This window comes from Danio aesculapii, chromosome 11 (assembly GCF_903798145.1).
Source record: "Danio aesculapii chromosome 11, fDanAes4.1, whole genome shotgun sequence".
Lineage (NCBI taxonomy): Eukaryota > Metazoa > Chordata > Actinopteri > Cypriniformes > Danionidae > Danio > Danio aesculapii.
The window spans coordinates 2,321,619-2,336,449 of NC_079445.1; the positions used below are offsets into that span (position 1 = coordinate 2,321,619).

Consider the following 14,831-nt stretch of genomic DNA (forward strand, 5'->3'; position numbering starts at 1 on the left):
CCCAGTCAGAGCTCGAACCAGCTACCTTCTTGCGATTGGGATTGTGCTACCCACTGCGCCATCGTGCTGCTCCCCAATGTTATTATTATTAATATTATTTATTATATGCATATTTATATCTGTTTTATTGAATACAACCTTAGATTTGTCCCCCATATGGGGCATAAGAACAGGATGTGTGTTTGGTTATAACTCAGTTTTTTTGACCACACTTCATTATTATTCTTAATTTATTCATTTGCTGGAAATTAGAACTGAATTTAGAAATAGTTTTGAAACAAATCTTTGCGCTTAACAAACAAAAATAATTTTGTAAGCTAATAGATGTCTTCAGAGGAGTGCATACAACACCGTTTCCCTATCCACGAAAATAAAGGCCTATTGGGGGAGGTTCGTTCTTTATCCTCGCTTCAGATGCTCTGTTTAACTCTGTTTTCTTGCTAGTAAAGTTCAGTTTTTTCACTTAGAAAGTCCACCATGTAATAGCAAATGAGCTATGGCGCGACACAACTGACTCTTAAAGAGAATGAGAGAGGAGACTCGTATTGGTTTATTCTCAAAACACACTCAAAACTTATTAAGAGAATGAGCTCAACCCTGTTAGACCATGCACCACGGCGCATATTTTTCCATCCTTAAAATAGCAGAAGTGGATTTGGACTCACCCTTAATGCTTTTGAACCCTGTGCCTAGATCATTAAAATAGAGCCCAAAGAATGCTTAATCTGTGCTGTCTTGTGTATGTCTGTAAAATTTACTTCAGAGCAATTCCATGTTGTTTCTCAACTGATTAAACTTTTTAAAGAGGTGATAAAATATTGTTTCTGATTTCCTCATGATTTATTCACACTCAAGCACACACTCTTTTCTTTCTTCTGTTGAACACAAAGGAAGATATACTGAAGAATGTTGGTAAAAAGCAGCCATTGACATCCATATCAGGAACAAATAAATACTATGGAAGTCAATGGCTGTTCCAGCATTTTTCAGTATATCTTCCTTTGTGTTCAACAGAAGAAAGAAACTCAAACTTACTCATACTTTTCTGTTGCGTTTGCTTTTTTAGATATCAGAAAGCCGCCGAGGAGGCAAGTGCTGACAAGAAAAAACCTGTAAGTTTTCGTTTATGTATTGTGTTGTGAAAATGTTTATGTAGTTTCTCAGTGCACTGTTGAATAAAATGTAATCTGCTTGATTTTCCCATTTCGATGAAAAACTTAATTGTAGCTTGACTCCCACATTTAATATCTGTACATTGTTACCTTATTACACGTCTGTCTGGAATACTTAATTCTGATTGGTCAGTCGCAACATTCCAAGGTATGTTATTCCCAGATATCAACCGCTAAATTACACAGACTCATCCGGGAACTTCGAATCACCTTGAGCATCAGTGAATACGTTCAAATCCATATACATACATCCACATTCACGTGTATCTACTTGTCTGTCCCACTGTGGTTTTTGAATATTTTTGACTGTTTGGCGCCATCTTGTGACTGAATAATGCGCAGGTTAGTGTATACTCCATCAGCTGTTTTCATTTCTGTCAGCTTTGCGTTCTTGACTGTTTGGCACCTTCTTGTGTCTGAATAATGCGCAGGTTAGTGTATACTCCATCAGCTGTCTTTGTTTCTGAAAGCTTTGCGTTCTTGACTGTTTGGCACCTTCTTGTGTCTGAATAATGCGCAGGTTAGTGTATACTCCATCAGCTGTTTTAGTGTCTGTCAGCTTTGTGTTTTTGACTCTTTGGCGCCATCTTTTGTCTGAATAATGCGCAGGTTAGTGTATACTCCATCAGCTGTTTTAGTTTCTGTCAGCTTTGTGTTTTTGACTGTTTGGCGCCATCTTGTGTCTGAATAATGCCCAGGTTAGTGTATACTCCATCAGCTGTTTTAGTTTCTGTCAGCTTTGTGTTTTTGACTGTTTGGCGCCATCTTGTGTCTGAATAATGCCCAGGTTAGTGTATACTCCTTCAGCTGTTTTCATTTCTGTCAGCTTTGCGTTTCTGACTGTTTGGCACCTTTTTGTGTCTGAATAATGCGCAGGTTAGTGTATACTCCATCAGCTGTCTTTGTTTCTGAAAGCTTTGCGTTCTTGACTGTTTGGCACCATCTTGTGTCTGAATAATGTGCAGGTTAGTGTATACTCCATCAGCTGTTTTCATTTCTGTCAGCTTTGTGTTTTTGACTCTTTGGTGCCATCTTGTGTCTGAATAATGTGCAGGTTAGTGTATACGCCATCAGCTGTTTTCATTTCTGTCAGCTTTGTGTTTTTGACTCTTTGGTGCCATCTTGTGTCTGAATAATGCGCAGGTTAGTGTATACTCCATCAGCTGTTTTCGTTTCTGTCAGCTTTGTGTTTTTGACTGTTTGTCTCCATCTTGTGTCTGAATAATGCACAGGTTAGTGTATACTCCATCAGCTGTTTTAGTGTCTGTCAGCTTTGTGTTTTTGACTGTTTGGCACCATCTTGTGTCTGAATAATGCACAGGTTAGTGTATACTCCATCAGCTGTTTTCGTTTCTGTCAGCTTTGTGTTTTTGACTGTTTGTCTCCATCTTGTGTCTGAATAATACCCAGGTTAGTGTATACTCCATCAGCTGTTTTTGTTTCTGTCAGCTTTGAGTTTCAGACCACTTGTAGCCATAAAATAAGCGGGATAAAGTACATCCGGGGCAGTAGTTTTTGCTAAATAATGTCAGCTGAAACTTAACTTATGAATGCTTTTGTGGTGCAGGCTCACAAAAAGTAAGCAACTTTTAAAATCATAACTAAACTAAAGAAACAGTCACATTTACTGCTGCTCTGCGAAAATTTACGTGGGAGAAATCCAGCCATTCCAATACAAATTTGTGTGGAAGTTTCAGACAAGGGCGGATAAGTTGACTTGCTGAGATGACCAACAGAAAAGCTGCAGGGTTTGAAAGTGACTTCTGTGTGAGCTTCTCTGTATACAACACTATTGACAATGAACAATGAGCTCTTTTCAATGCTAAAACCACACTGAAATGACCAGACTTTGAAACGTTTCAGACAAATAAAACATTCCACCAATGAACATTCGGTTACACTTGATTTTAAGGTACAATTCTCTGTTTTAATAAATCATTAACTGACTTTTAGCTCATTAAACTCTTAATTTGCTGCTTATTAATAGTTATTAATGTAGTAATTAGGTATTAAGCACTACAAAATAGCCAATATCTTAATCAGTTTTAGGTGTACTTTGTTACAAAGTAACTAGTTGCTGTAATTAAATTACTTTTTTTTTTTTTTACTGAAAAATTAAAGTAAGCGATTACTTTTCATTCTTGTAGGTAATTTATTGCAGTTACTTCTAATATGCATGCTTAAATACCATACATAAATTCAACATTTCTGTATAAATCAATTCAGAGAAGCAGAATAATTGTATTTTTCAATTAAAGAAGAACACATTTATCAAGACAATTACATATGCTTAAGCAAAATTAATGGAGAAATTAATTCATGGCATTATAAGATACTGAACTTAGATATTTGTTATTCAGATGTTTCTGATGCATAATAATTATTTTTTGTCAACTACAGAGGGATAGATTTATCTAACAATTGCGCATGCCTAAGAAACAATGAAATGTTTTAAAAAATGAACGTCTGTTGAATGAAATCTGCTGTTTAAAATGTAATTGTTATTTTTAACAAAACTAAAAGATCATGTTTGACTTCAGTTTACAGAGATCAAGAGTTTAATTTATATACTGCTTGACTAAAGTCATTTCATTGATCCCAGTTGTAAGAGCAACAAATACTAACTTGACTTCTTGTTGATCATTTGGAAAAGTGGCAGAAGGTGGATTTTTCCCATGAATCATCTGTTGAACTGCATCCCAATCATCACCAATACTGCAGAAGACCGACTGGAACCAGCATGGACACAAGATTCTCACAGAAATCAGTCAAGTCTGGTTTAGGAAAAATCATGGATTAGAGTGACATTCAGTATGGGGGCGTGCGAGAGATCTGCAGAGTGGATGGCAACATCAACAGCCAGAGGTATCAAGAGGCAGATTCTTCAGCAGGATAGCGCTCCTTCTCATACTTCAGCCTCCACATCAAAGCTCCTGAAAGCAAAGAAGGTCAAGGTGCTCTCAGGATTGGCCAGCCCAGTCACCAGAGATAAACATTGTTGAGCATGTCTGGGGTAAGATGAAGGAGGAGGCATTGAAGATGAATTCAAAGACTCTTGATGAACTCTGGGAGTCCTGCAAGAAGGCTTTCTTTGCCATTCCAGATGACTTTATTAATCAGTGATTTGAGTCATTGCAGAGATGTATGGATGCAGTCCTCCAAGCTCATGATGGAGTCAGACACAATATTCATTCTGTTTCCACTGCAGCATGAGCACATATTCTATACTGGACATTATTGAAGGTTCAGTGAGCAGACTTTAGTCTAAGCAGAGTCAGACCTTACTGTCCTAATGAAATCATTCAAAATCAAGACATGATCATATTTTATTGTGGTAAAATAAGCGTAATCTAGAGGCCTTTGCATTTCATATAAGCCACTTCTGCTACCAAATAGACTAAACTAGAAGTCAAGTTATTAGTTGTTGATCCTGAAACTTGGATAGGCGACTAAGACTTTTGTCAGGTAGTGTATTGTCTTGGATTTGTGTGGATTTTTTTGTACTGGGTCGAGTAATTAAAATAGTTTTTGAGTAACTAAGTTACTTTTCAGACAAAGTACTTCTTAAAAGTAATTGAAATACAATTTTAATGATGTAATTAGGTCTACACAGAAACTCCGCAGATTTATTTGCATATTATATGTAATCTAATAAATTTATTTACTAATGTAAATGTGTGTAAATATATTTATTCCGTTTTTATATACATTTCATATGATTGAATAATATGCGAATGTTCAGATGAATTGGACAATACAGTTTATAAAGTAAAATTTTCGGTCTTTTAGTTGATGTATTTTATGAGCTGCTACCGCTTTGTTTGCCATACAAGTGGTTCTAATTGGATTTTTATTATATTTTATGTGTTCATTTTTAGCTCCTACACTCTCAAAATTATTCTGCACACATTTTATTTATTTATGTTACACATTTCTGCACATAAACAGCAAAAACAAAGCAAATTCTGTCTGACCCTTAGGACTAAATGAACATTTTTTGAAGTAACTTACCTAACACTGATCTTAATAGCCAAGTAATAAGTCACTAACTAACAGTGAGAACTGGTATTTAAACAGAAGTGTTAGCAAGCACTCTATTAATGTTACTAAATCAACATTTTCTCATAACCCCCCCAGAACGTTTTCTCCAAAGTTCAGAGAAGTAGCAGTGAAAGGGTTAAATTTCACTACACGCATCATTTCCTGTCTGCAGGTTTCACTGCAGGCGGCTTTTAATCATCTGCTCTATCCTCTCTCTGCTTCTTCCCGTGGGCTGGACTGTAGTTTTCACAAGTTCTCCTGCAGATCTGCTAGAGTTTCACCACTGATGTCCAGCAGCACCGAGAAAAACTCCAGCAGGTCTTTCCTTCTCCTGGTGTCTGGTTTCTGCATGCTTCCTTCACAAACACTCTTGCATGAATGCAGTCTCTGTCTGCGCACATTGTCTTGATTTGGAGTAGAGTTATGGCAAACGGCTATTCTTTGTCTTTTTTTGACTGTTTTTAATAGACGTTTGGCGATGGCGGAGATTTAATGGACAAAAAGCAAAGCAAAAAACAAAACAAAACCGTGATTCATGAATTCCTGTAGTGAAATAGTGATGTAAGAGCCGGGATTGCTGGTTGGTTTGAAGAATTGTTTGTGATTTGGGGGCATTGTGTCATTAGTGACTGGTGCTTTAGTAACCGTGTTGATGTTTTTAACAGCTGTTCAGAGTTTTCCTCTCATGTCTCGTCATGTCCAAACATCTGCCTGCTGCACTGGGGTTTAGTCAGCTTTGACCACACAGATTCACACGCTAAAAGAAGCTAAAAATGCATGTTGATTTTAGGATTGAGATGAGTAATTAGGTCTTTTCTCAGACAAAGTAATTAGAAAAGTCATTTAAATGCAATTTTAATGATGTAATTAATACAGATTTCCACAGATTTATGTTTATGATTGATTGATTGATTTATATAAATGTGTGTAAATATATTTATTCTGTTTTTATATTACTTTTAATATTATTATTGAATAATATGCCAATATTAAACATCTGCTTGCACCGTGCAGCTATTCAATTGTTATATTAGTTTCAGTAATATTATGTTAATGATGAAAGTAATTACTACAGATTTCCGCAGATTTATTTTTATAATGTTTTATTTATTTATTTATGTATTTATTTATTTATTTGTTTGTTTATTTTTGTAAAAGTTTGTAAAATTTTTATTCAGTTGTTATATTAATTTTAGTAAATTATGTTAATGGTAATATAATTAGTACAAATTTCCGTAGGTTTATTTTTATAATTAATTATTAATTAATTAATTTATTTATGCAAATGTGTGTACATATATTTATTCAGTTGTTATATTCATTGTAGTAATATTATGTTAATGATGATAGTAATTAGTGCAGATTTATGCAGATTTATTTTAATATATATATTTATTTATTTATTTATTTATTTATGTAAATGTGTGTAAAATATATTTATTCAGTTTTAATATAAATTTTCAGTAATATTATAGTAATGATGATAGTAATTAGTACAGATTTCCACTGATTTATTTTTGTAATTTATTTATTTATTTATACAAATGTGTGTAAATATATTTATTCTGTTTTTATATTAATTTCAGTAATATTATTGAATAATATGCCAATATTTTCCTCTCGTGTCTCGTCATGTTCAAACATCTGCTTGCAGTTTTGACCACACAGAATCATACACTAAAATAAACTAAAAATACATGTGGGTTTTAGTATTGAGACTTTCAGACAAAGTAATTAGAAAAGTAATTTAAATGCAATTTTAATGATGTAATTAGTACAGATTTCCACAAATTTGTTTATGATTGATTGATTGATTGATTGATTGACTGATTGAGTGATTGAGTGATTGATTTATTGACTGATTTATGTAAATGTGTGTAAATATATTTATTCAGTCGTTTTATTAATTTCAGTAAGATTATGTTAACGTTGACAGTAATTAGTCCAGATTTTTGCAGATTTATTTTTATAATTAATTAATAAATTTATTCTAATGTGTGTATATGTTTTATTCAGTTGTATTAATTTCAGTAACAGTATGGTAATTAGTACAGATTTCCACAGATAAATTTTATTATATATTTATTATTATTTATTTATTAATGTAAATGTGTGTACATATATTTATTTAGTTGTTATATTAAGTTCTGTTATATTAAAGTAATTATGACTGTAATTAGTACAGATTTCCGCAAATTCTTTGCAATATATTTATTAGTATTTATTTATTTACTTACGTAAATGTATGTAAAATATTAATTCATTTATATATATATATATATATATATATATATATATATATATATATCAATAATATTGTTGAATAGTATGCAAATATTTTCCTCTCGTGTCTCGTCATGTCCTTGAGGTTTAGTCAACTTTGACCACACACAATGAAATACTAAAATAAACTAAACGTTAACCTTCAGCTATTTTGTCTATATTGTAGACTAAATATTTGAGCAGACAAAATATAAAGGGTTCAGTGTCATTTTATATTTCTTTATGTATTATAGATTGTACTTATTCTCTTGTATTATTTCATTAATCTGTTGTATTTTTTACTGAATTTCTAATGTTTTTGTGATACATTTATTTTAGATTTAAAATATTATTTACTGTCATCAAGCCAAAGATAAAATAAATCCGTTATTAGAGATGAGTTATTAAAACTATGTTTAGAAATGTGTTGAAAAAATCTTCTCTCCGTTAAACAGAAACAAGTTTTTAAAGTTCAGGTTACTCAAAACATTTGTATAACTGTCTTGTCTTAAAATATCTGAGTAGCTATTCTTTTTTAAAATATCAAAAGTCCTAACATATCACAAAACAACAAACCAATTTATGCCTCCCTATAATAATATTGTGTGTATAAACAGTATATATACATTACACTGCATTAAGTATTGTTAACTATTATGTTACTTAATTGGGACTTTCAATAATAGGGAACAGCAATGCTCCCTATTGAGTCTTTAAAATGGCAGATTCACTAATCAGAGCCCTGACTACCAAACTAGGGAGCAGATTGAGACACATCCAAAGCTTGAGTCTTGGGCATGGGCCACACAGAAGTTGCGGTTGTGTTTTTTATTGTATGTCTGTAATTAATCTCCCCATGAATTAATCTCATGTCATTCTTTCTCAGTCTGTTGACAGTTTGCCTCTGTCGGTGCGCTCAGGGAACCTGAGTGTGTTGAGGAAACGCTGGGAACAGGAGAAACCCCCAGCTCACCTGAGCGTGGCACCTGGAAGTCTGAGGGCTCCGTCTGTGTCCAGTAAACCCAATGGTCCTCCACAACCACCCGCTTTATCAACCAAACCCAGCGTTCCTCCACAACCACCGTCCAGCAAACCCAGCAGTCTTTCAAAACCCTCCACTTCATCCAGCAGTCCTCCAGAAACATTAACATCATCCAACAAACCCAGCAGTCCTACACAACCTCTCAGTTTATCAAACAAACCCATTGATGCTCCAAAACTATCAACTTCATCCAGCAGTCCTCCAAAAACATTAACTTCATCCAGTAAACCCATTGATTCTCCAGAACTTACTTCATCCAAGAAACCCATTGATTCTCCAGAACTTACTTCATCCAAGAAACCCAGTGAATCTACAGAACCTCCTACTTCATCCAAGAAACCCATTGATTCTCCAAAACTTCCTACTTTATCCAGCAGTCCTCCAGTAACATTAACTTCATCCACCAAAACCACTGATTCTCCAAAACCTCCTACTTCATCCACCAAACCCCCTGATTCTACAAAACCTCCTACTTCATCTATCAAACCCATTGGTTCTCCAGAACTTACTTCATCCAAGAAACCCAGTGAATCTACAGAACCTCCTACTTCATCCAAGAAACCCAGAGATTCTCCAAAACCTCCTACTTCATCCACCAAACCCACTGATTTTCCAAAACCTCCTACTTCATCTATCAAACCCATTGATTCTCCAGAACTTCCTACTTCATCCAAGAAACCCATTGATTCTCCAGAACTTCCTACTTCATCCAAGAAACCCATTGATTCTCCAGAACTTCCTACTTCATCCAAGAAACCCATTGATTCTCCAGAACTTCCTACTTCATCCAAGAAACCCAGTGAATCTCCAGAACTTCCTACTTCATCCAAGAAACCCATTGATTCTCCAGAACTTCCTACTTCATCCAAGAAACCCAGTGAATCTCCAGAACTTCCTACTTCATCCAAGAAACCCATTGATTCCCCAGAACTTCCAACTTCATCCAAGAAACCCATTGATTCTCCAAAACCTCCCACTTCATCCAGCAGTCCTCCAGAAACGTTAACTTCACCCAGCAAACCCTCTGATTCTCCTAAACCTTCTACTTCATCTATCAAACCCATTGATTCTCCAGAACTTCCTTCATCCAAGAACTCCAGTGATTCTTCAAAACCTCCTACTTCATCCACCAAACCCGTGGATTCTCCAAAACCTCCTATTTCATCCACCAAACCCAGCAGTCTTTCAGAATCTTCAACTTCATTCACCAAACCCAAGAATCCTCCCCAAGCATCGTCTTCAGCCAAACCCATGCCACAAGCCAGCGTGAGTGCAGAGGCGACGGCGAGGGCAGAAAATACAAGGGTAGAAATGGAGACTAAACACAAGAGGCAGGTAGAAGAGAGGAAAGACTCGGAGATTTCATCAGAGCCGATGTCTCCTCTGGAGAAACCAACCGTGCCGCTCAACAACCTCAAGATGATGTTTGAAAAGGGCAACAGCAAGGTGAGAAACCAAAGATTAACTACATTGTCTAATATGATTTTAGACTAGATTCAACTTTATTATCATTGCACGTACAAGTACAAGGTCTAACCTGGTGTGCAATAACAGCAAGTGCAGGATATTGGTATAAGTTATAAAGAGCAATTATAGAAATACTATGGTGATATTTCCAGATGGATGTACTATGAACAATTTAAACAGGTTGTATTAACTATGAGCAGAGATTTACAATAGAGGAATATATGTACAGGTTGCTATTAAAAATCAGAGGTATGCAGATAGATATGAACATAAATACAAATGTATATGTGCAGTGGGTATGTATAATTCAAGATGAATTAGTGGAACGTAGTGCGTTGAATATGCAAGTGGTGCTCATTGCAGAGCCACTTGGGAAGAGCTGAGCTCCAGCAAGGGGGAGCTTGAGCTCCAGCTCCTCCTTCCTTGCGCTTCTTCTACGAGTGATGTCACTGGGGGTTGGGGTTAGGGGTGGGTGTACGCATTAAATCAGCTTACAGGAGGAGGAGCGAATATTAAATAATGAATAATAAATAATGCAGTGTTTATGGGGAGTGTAAGTTATGAGGAGAGTAAGAGATCCTGTTTTTATTTGGCATTAAAGAGATAGTTCACCCTAAAATGAAAGTTGACTTGCCGTTTACTGACTCTTAAGTGGTACCGAGTCTTTATCATTTAAAAAATAAGATATTTTGAAGAATGCTGGAAAATGTTTGCAGTTGGTTTCCTTAGAAGGAAGACATTAATACTATGGATGTAAATATCTAGTGGTTTCCAACATTTTTCAAAATATCTTCAAAATATCTTCAAAATATTTTCAAAATAATTTTTTAGTCCAAATATCTTAAAGTCTTAAATAAGGAAGTATTTTCTAGACCGGCAAAACTATTATTTTCAAAAATAATGAGTCAAAATTAAGTGAGTTTTTCCTTAATAGGTTTACTCCTACTCCATTAAGATTATTAAACTTGCTTTAAGGAAAAACTCGATTAATTTTGACTCATTATTTCTGAAATCAATTCAATATTTTTGCTTTTGCTTGTCTAAAAGTGCTTCTTGATTTCAGTTTAAACTTTTAGATATTTGGGCTAGAAACAAGATTGCTGTGTGTGTTCAAGAGATGAAAGAAACTCAAACAGGTTTATGAGAAGTGAAGGGAGAGTAAATGTTAACTTAATTTAATTTTTGGGTGAACTATCCCTTTTTTTCCCAACATTTTTCAAAATATCTTCTTTTGCACTGCAACAAAAATGCTTATTTTGCTCAGAGTTTTTCTCTCTTTCTTTTCTAGTCCAAATATCTTAAAAGTCTTAAATACAGAAGTATTTTCTAGACCGGCAAAACTATTATTTTCAGAAATAATGAGTCAAAATTAAGTGAGTTTTTCCTTAAAACAAGCTAAATAATCTGCCTGTGGTAAATAAAATATCACATTTTGGGTTTGAAATAGGTTTACTCCTACTCCATTAAGATTATTAAACTTGCTTTAAGGAAAAACTCGATTAATTTTGACTCATCATTTCTAAAATCAAGTCAATATTTTTGTTTTTGCTTGTCTAAAAGTGCTTCTTGATTTCAGTTTAAACTTTTAGATATTTGGGCTAGAAACAAGATTGCTGTGTGTGTTCAAGAGATGAAAGAAACTCAAACAGGTTAATGAGAAGTGAAGGGAGAGTAAATGTTAACTTAATTGAATTTTTGGGTGAACTATCCCTTTAACACATTTTTTTTTGTGATTCCCTCTCAAATTTTAGCATATTCGACTTCATGAGCACCTTATGAATGTGTTTTTGACAACCACTATAAGGAATCGAAAGGGTTGATAACCTCAAAACATTTCATACTACATTTACATGTGTTCAGCGTAGTTCATATGTGATCAGATTGACAAAAACCTAAATGCTGCCTATATTTCATGCTGCTTTTGATCCGTCATTGATTCATAATGTGGTTGTTACAAATGAGTGCGAGACAGCGGAGTATTAGATCCGCATGCTGCATTTACATTGAAAGCATTTGGTAATTTAGATGGGAAGACTAGATGGGAAAATAAGAGGTAATCCAGAGCAAGCATGAGGTCAGGGCAGGCGACAAACAATCATGAAATAAGAAACAGCCCAGGGTAAAAATACAAACAACGAATGCGAAATGTCACAGCAGATAAACAAGGCTTATGGTGGGCTGCGTGATATTGGAAAAATCTGACATTGCGATATTTTGTATTCCTGCGATATAACGTGAATACAATTTCACCAGATTCTTCATTTTAGATTGATTGTGGTGATTTTGTAGGAGAGTGAATCTCGAATAATATTCATACATTCATTTTCCTTCGACTTAGTCCCTTATTTATCAGGGGTCGCCACAGCGGAATGAAGCGCCAACTATTCCGGCATATGTTTTACGCAGCGTATGCCCTTCCAACTGCAACCCAGTACTGGGAAACACCCATACACACTCATTCACACACACTCTCATACACTATGGCCAATTTAGTTCATCATATTCATCTATAGTGCATGTTTTTGGACCGTGGGGGAAACCAGAGCACCCAGAGGAAACCCACACCAACACGGGGAGAACATGCAAACTCCACACTGAAACGCCATTTGGCCCAGCCGGGACTCGAACCAGCAACCTTCTTGCTGTGAGGCAACAGTGCTAACCACTGAGCCACCATGCTCAAATCGCAACTCAACATTGCATATCCTGCGATGTGACTATTGCGGATGCACGCATTGTGATATCGATGCTGAAACATTATATTGTGCAGCCCTAGTTCAATTCGTGTTGGATAAATCAAATTTACGAGTTGAATTCATATGAATAATTGCATTCAGTATAAATAGATGCATCGACACATGCACTCCGGTGCTCACGGCGACCCGAGTTCGATTCCTGCCTTGTGGTCTTTTGCTGATCCCTCCCCTCTCTCTGCTCCCCACGCTTTCCTGTCAATACTCTCTACTGTCCTGTCCATTAAAGGTGAAAACCCCTAAAAATAAATAAATAAATAAATAAATAAATAGACACAGAGAACACAGCATAATTTGTTTTGGTCATTTCTAAAAAAGTTCATGGGGTTTTAGAAACCTTTTATATTTTATACATTATGAAGGACTTCTTTTTGATAATGAGGTTGTTGTGATGTTAATCATGAGCAGAACGTTAGAAGAAAGGCATGCTTTTGCTGCATGAATATATGTTTGAATGTATTGAATTTGCTGATGTAGCTGCTGCAGTTTACACAGCTCCAGCGCTGATGAAATATTTAAGACATCCCGGATGAAATGCTCACTGATTTATGCAAATCTGAGCAGCTATTTCACATCCAGTTTCATTCTTTGGCTCCTGTGTAAAACCCCAGACTTACCTTCAAAAGTACTAAAACTTCCAGCTGATAAGATCGCCAGAAAAGCAGCTGCATAACTCAGAAGCCAGTTAATCCATCTGCACTGAATCATTTCTGTATTCATCAAAACACATGGATGCATGATTGTTAGGATGCTCTAATAGAGTGCCACAGCTGAGTTCCCAAAGTAAACATGTATTTTCTGCATAAGGAAACTGATTGATATATATTTATATACTGCGTTCTTTTTGAGTAACTCTGTAATAGAAAATAGTGAGAGAATAGTAAATGTGACTGATTTCAGTTGCATCTTTAGTGTCTGTTTATAGTTCAGGGGTGGAAAACTAGATTCTAGAGAACGTTTGATTGGATGGAAAAACTGATGGAAAGTGCAGAATCAAAATGAGAGACGTTTTGAATACATACTGTATGCTTTTAAATAGAGCTGAGGTGGAAAATCGCTGAAGATATCAATTCGGCATTAATACAGAGATTTTGATGCATCGCTGTTCTCTCTTGAATCAATTCTGAGCTTAGTGTTTAAAAGCAGACAGCGCTCTTGGCTATAGTTTTTAAACAGCACCATCTGCTGTTAAACACTAGCCTAGAGCGCCATCTACTGTTAATAACTAGCCTAGAGTGCCATCTGTTGTTAAAAAGTAGCCTAGAGCACCGCCTGCTGTTTAAAAATTTGCCCAGAGCACCATCTACTTTTAATAACTAGTCTAGAGCACCATCTGTTGTTAAAATCTAGCCTAGAGCGCCGCCTGCTGTTTAAAAATTGGCCTAGAGCACCATCTACTGTTAATAACTAGTCTAGAGCACCATCTGTTGTCAAAATCTAGCCTAGAGCGCCGCCTGCTGTTTAAAAATTGGCCTAGAGCACCATCTACTGTTAATAACTAGTCTAGAGCACCATCTGTTGTCAAAATCTAGCCTAGAGCGCCGCCTGCTGTTTAAAAATTGGCCTAGAGCACCATCTACTGGTAATAACTAGCCTAGAGCACCATCTGTTGTTAAAATCTAGCCTAGAGCGCCGCCTGCTGTTTAAAAATTGTCCTAGAGCACCATCTACTGTTAATAACTAGCCTAGAGCACTATCTGTTGTTAAAATCTAGCCTAGAGCGCCGCCTGCTGTTTAAAAATTGGCCTAGAGCACCATCTACTGGTCATAACTAGCCTAGAGCACCATCTGTTGTTAAAATCTAGCCTAGAGCACCGCCTGCTGTTTAAAAATTGGCCTAGAGCACCATCTACTGTTAATAACTAGCCTAGAGCACCATCTGTTGTTAAAATCTAGCCTAGAGCGCCACCTGCTGTTTAAAAATTGTCCTAGAGCACCATCTACTGGTAATAACTAGCCTAGAGCACCATATGCTGTTAAAATCTAGGCTAGAGCACCGCCTGCTGTTTAAAAATTGGCCTAGAGCACTATCTACTGTTAATAACTAGCCTAGAGTGCCATCTGCTGTTAAAATCTAGGCTAGAGCACCATCTA

The 14,831-nt window shown here is 35.8% G+C and overlaps 1 protein-coding gene across 3 annotated transcripts in view; it reads left to right on the forward strand.

Moving 5' to 3' along the window:
* lima1b (LIM domain and actin binding 1b) overlaps positions 1 to 14,831 on the forward strand; it is a 51,942-nt gene that overhangs the window by 15,358 nt on the left and 21,753 nt on the right. For 2 of the 3 annotated variants that reach the window (XM_056467932.1, XM_056467933.1), the window contains exons 3-4: positions 1,067 to 1,112; positions 8,362 to 9,963. In XM_056467932.1, the coding sequence (XP_056323907.1) occupies positions 1,067 to 1,112; positions 8,362 to 9,963 (1,648 nt within the window). The remainder of the gene's footprint in view (positions 1 to 1,066; positions 1,113 to 8,361; positions 9,964 to 14,831) is intronic. The other variant, XM_056467934.1, reaches the window with a different exon arrangement.